This window comes from Cyphomyrmex costatus, unplaced genomic scaffold (assembly GCF_001594065.2).
Source record: "Cyphomyrmex costatus isolate MS0001 unplaced genomic scaffold, Ccosl1.0 scaffold1186, whole genome shotgun sequence".
NCBI classification, from domain to species: domain Eukaryota; kingdom Metazoa; phylum Arthropoda; class Insecta; order Hymenoptera; family Formicidae; genus Cyphomyrmex; species Cyphomyrmex costatus.
In genome coordinates, this window is record NW_017275159.1 from 23,513 (window position 1) to 29,042 (window position 5,530).

The 5,530-nt window shown below is 26.1% G+C and overlaps 1 protein-coding gene across 1 annotated transcript; it reads left to right on the top strand.

The window, feature by feature from the left end:
• Window positions 1-399: 399 nt before the first annotated feature.
• Window positions 400-4,249, top strand: LOC108778316 (cytochrome P450 4C1-like; the record flags this gene model as incomplete). The annotated part of the gene is made up of 4 exons (XM_018545457.1): window positions 400-518; window positions 2,901-2,964; window positions 3,998-4,124; window positions 4,192-4,249. Coding segments are annotated over exons 2-4 (244 nt in total), but the record flags the coding sequence as incomplete, so codon positions are not given.
• Window positions 4,250-5,530: the final 1,281 nt, after the last annotated feature.

Consider the following 5,530-nt stretch of genomic DNA (forward strand, 5'->3'; position numbering starts at 1 on the left):
GTTATTTCTCTAACCCCACCCTTCTGCGCAAAAACGTTGCGGTATAGGCACATTACGACGAGCACTTGTAATGAAACAGTACATTGTGTAAGGAGTTGGGGCTAGTGTTATGGCGCGAAGGGCGCGAAAGCACGAGCGAAGCGAATGTGTATTCACGCCCGTCCCGCGCTGTAAACAACTATCCCCCACTCGTTACATAATGTACTATTGTTTGCACTTTGAAAGCTGCGCCATACAAAGCTGTTAAAAAGAAACATATTTTGTAATATTTTTTATTATTAAAAGACTTGTTATTTTCTCTTTTATTATTTTATTGTAATTTGATTTAGCACCTATATGGATTGAAAATCGAAAAAACATAGCTCCAACTTTTAGTACGATAATGATGAAGGAATTTTTTAACGTATTCGTTCAAGAATCTTTAGTACTTATCGAAGATTTGGAAGAAATTGCACTAAATGGAAATGAAATTATATGTTTTGATTATCTATACAGATGTACTATACAAATTACATGCGGTAAGACAATACAATAATTTCTTGAAATTATGAACATACATAGTAAAAATAATTACAAAGAATTATCGAAATTACAAAAATTTTGAGGATTAAAAATTGTTATGTAACAAAATAAAAAGTTGATTTTAATTATTAATTATTTAACTATTATTCATAAAAAAGAGTGTTATAAAAATGGATCACTGTTTGCAATATTGCGTAAATTATATTCGAAATTATTTATAAGATCTTTTAAATAATATAACAATTATTTGTCTAAATCCACGTAAAATTATGAAAATCATTATTTATTATTGATTACGGAAATAATCATATAAAGTAATTTATAAGATTTATATATATATATATATGTATATATGTGTGTATGTATATATATTGCTTTATTAACGTTTAAACAGAAAATACTGCAAAAGTACAATTTCAGACTGATTTTTAAAAAGTAACGAAAAGTTACCTTTCGAGTAAAGGTAACTGTAACGAGTTACTGTTAAAAAGCAATAACTAGTAACGGTAACTGGTTACTTTCGTTATTCAGTAACGAGTAACTGTAACTTATTACTTTTAAAAAGTAACTTTCCATTCCCACCCCCGATTTAAAATTATCATATGTATTAACCTTTATATAACCTCCCCCCTCTCTTTCTTTCACTCTGATATTGATTCTACACAAACTTTAGATAAATATTGCAAAGAATGTTACTACATCGACTCGCCATCACAGATCTATCGATATTCGCAAATTCTCGTAAGTGAGACACACGTATATCTCTTTATATAGAATCTCGATTTAATAACTTACCAAGGCGTATAAGGTAGACCTCCACTACAATGCCTTACTGATGAAGCCAGTAGTGGAAGCCGGAACGAAACGCCAAAAATTACGTGATGTTCTTCGCAATATATTAGAATAAATTATCAGAGTAATTTATATTTTTAATTGTAATTTGACTCTTACTTCGACCTGTTTAACGTATTGATTATTGCTACATAATTAACCTATTAATAATACGATAACTCCCAGTAAAATTATTTATAAAAAAGCCAATAGTATACGAAATATTTTATACTTAATCTTAGGATATTTTAACAGGAAACAAATAAAATGTAACAATTATAAAGGCTAAATGAACATCATAGTCAGATTAATAGAAGTAGCTACCGAGCAAAACTCAGTGATCACGGAACACAGATTAGAATATAATCATGATTTTAATTGGGAAGAAATAGAAATGTTGGATAAAGAAAAAGTTTTCAATAGACGATTGGTCTCAAAAGTCATTTTTATCAAAAAAACAGAGTAACGATTTAAATATACAAAGCGACACCGATTTGTTAAATCCCTTATATCATGACATCAATTATATATAACATAAATGCCTCTTACACACTTTACACTGTTATATTTTTATCTTATTTTGTTTTCATTTTTATTTTGACTTTATTTATTATTCTCGATTATTTTTGTCCTCTAACTTACATATGAATTCTCTGGATAGATTGTTCTTGTTTCTAACTGCTAAGGATCGTCAAATTATTCTTAAGTAAGTCTTTAATTTAGTATATTTTGATAAGTTTAAAGAATTAGTTTTGAGCTATTGCATATATTTCAATTTTTTTATAATGACTTCCTTCATAGTTTAAGTATCCAACTAGATACGACAGACGGAAAGAACAATTTTAATTAACAATGACTTCATTTTTTGACAAATTATTTTATTCTAACATGACTTTCATTAATTCATACAATTTCTGTTTTCGCAATTTACACTTAAAGAGAACATAATTTAATGTCGAAATGCCTGTATTTTTATTTCGATTAAACAATATAATATTTATACATAAAAAACAACTTATGACCACTCACATAGGCTAATAATTTTTCCTTTATACGTTTTTAATAAGAAATATAAAGTATCACATAAAATATTTATTTTTTAATTACTAAATCTAAATGCTTTAATCCACAGAAGTTATATAATATAAGTTATATAATATAAAGAAGGATCTACATTGTTCTGCGATATGCTATTACATATTTAAAAAAAACTACTAATTTTTTTATTGAGAGAGAGAGAGAGAGAGAGATTTATTTCATTATTCTATACACAAAAATATTAAAATACATTTACTAGAAAACCAAAATAATGATTTAGAAAATACTTTATATTTAATTTTAAAATATATACGTTAAAATAAAATATAAAATACTTCCAAAATGAAGGTAACATCTTATCACATAATGGTAATTAATAATAAAATCTTGATTTTTATAATTTTTCAAATTTGTGTTGACAAGAAAGTTATTACCTTTAATTTCTTAAAAACTCAACATAGTTAACATATTGATTGAAAAGTTGTTTTTACATATTGCTGTGTGTAAAGGTACCATGATGGGTATCAAGGTGGAAAGGAATATAATAGATTTATGGACGAAAACAACTAAAAGGTATGTAATTTTAATTCGTTTCAATTTGTATATGGAGAGATACATTTCGTAATCCTTTCAGTTCAAATTTCAAAATGCTACTCACATCAGTCAATTAATGCTAACAATAACAAAACATTAACATTATGATTTCATTATCAACAATATAAATGTTATATTAGGGCTGAACATATTCCATTTGTAATTTAATAAGAACTAGAATTGTATATTTTAACTATACACATAAAAGTATTTTGAGTTTTGTACTTCAAACATTGAGATTGTGAACATTTATCATTTCATATATTTTAATAGATTTAGTCCAGCCCTGAATAAAATATACGTTGTAAGTTACATTGTTGAGTGTAAAGCTATTAATACTGATGTTATGTTATTTCGTAATATAGGTTAGCAAGTAACGCGTTTACATTGAGCATGTAGGTTGTTAATTGACTTGTGGCGTTGTTAGCCGTTACAATTTTCTTCTTTTAAACAATGTTACATTTCTTTATGAATATAACGTTAACGCAATAACGCAGTTACATTGACTATGGTGAGAGAGAAACAGATATAGTGGAAATTAGAAAGAGGCGAAAGATCAATAATAATGAAATAGGATTTTGGAAGTAATTCTATATTGCTAGGCATATTAAAATGTTTAACAATTCTTAAATACATTCTTAAAACGTATATCAATTCTTTTTTCGATTACATGACAATCTCATCATCTCATGAGATTGCTTTTTCGCATATTTCAAACATTTTTCTTATAATAGAAGATTCATAATCCGAAATTTTACATGAAGTTATATTATATTTTGAAGTTACTCTGTACATTTCCTAAGTAGATGTATTGTTATGTAATCAAAAAAAGAATAGTTTGAATAATATTTATAAAAGTTAATAATCACGATACGCTATAGTATATTAAATATCGCATATACTATTAATGTTATATATAATAGTGTAATATGTCATTATTATATTATATTATATTACATTATATAATAATTATGGCAATATATTATAAATTTATTTTAATAACATTTTTCAGTATAAGAGATATTTGGCGATATAGATTTCGAAACATATACATAATTCCTGATATTATATTTAATCTCACATCTTTGGGAAAGAAACAGCGAGAATGTATAAATATCAGTCATTCAATCGTAGAAAAGGTATAAATATTTAATAATATTCATATAATTACACTTTCTTTATGTTTAAATCTTTATTATTGCATAGATGATACAGCAAAGAACAAATGAATTAAGTACAATGTCCACTAATGGTGATATATCTCGTAAGTTTGTCAATATTTTATAATTCTTTTGCTCTTTATTTCTAGAATGATATATAATACTTTTTTAAAATTACTTTAAGAATATAACGTTTTGAAAATTATAATTAAAAAAGACTAATATGCTGTTCTAGCGACAATTCTTCGATAAATTTGATCTTCGCATATGTCGTCAATGATACTGAGTGATCTCCAACAAAATTTTACACGTCGCTCGTTATTTGTTAAAAAGTTATTAAAAAAATATTTGAAAAATGATATTTCTCTTTTACCAAATATATAACATAGCGAAATTTTCCGATTCAAAATATATTTTTAGACTTTCTACACAAAACAAGTTTCACTCTACTTTTCCTTCTGCTAAGCTAGAGATATATAACTTTTTACTCCAGAAGATTTGCTTCGCATTCGTTGGAAAGATCAAGGTCATTGGAAAATTCTTCCCTCATCGGGGTATTTATCCTTCTAACAAGCAGTAAATTCAATCAAACATAACAAATAAAGATGCAACGTTAGTAAAGCGCAAATATATAATAGTAAAAATTTTTTCTTCTTTTAATGAATGATAATGGCGCCAATCATTGGTTTAGATTTGAATAAATTTCAAGTCGTTCTCAGCTAATTATTAGAAGAAACGTGAAAATCCATCTTTCCCTTCATCAGAATTAAGACATTAAACAGCTCGGTATAAGCATATTAGAATTTCACGAGCTACTAAAATAAGCAATTAGGGCAATATTCGAGGAACTCGTTATATCAGTTCTATTTGTGTCATCTATTCTTATTCTACGTCTAATAAACGATGAAGGTAAAATGACGGAAATTTATTATAAGGAGATTTATTATAAGCATTAATAGTGTCTCTTCGAATGCACTCTAGAGCTGTTATTCCAACGGCAGAAATTTCGTAATGTAAATTTCAACAATATAAGTGTTAGACACTCAAACGACTATCTTTATTAACAGTTCATCGGTATTTAGTACTACTGAATATCAATTCATTGTAGAATTAGAGTTATCTTCGCTTTTTATTAACTGTGCTGTATTCCCATTTACATTTGAACAAATTTATAAATTTATATTAATATTTAAATTAATATTAACATTTAATTTATATTAACATATAACATTTAAAAAAAAGATCACTATAAGATTTATAATTCTAAGATTAAACATTTAAAGTAAAATATACATAAAGTTGATTATTTATACATATATACATAAGTAATGAACTAATACACATATTGTTTTCTGTACATAACATAGATAAACGGTTCGTGGACA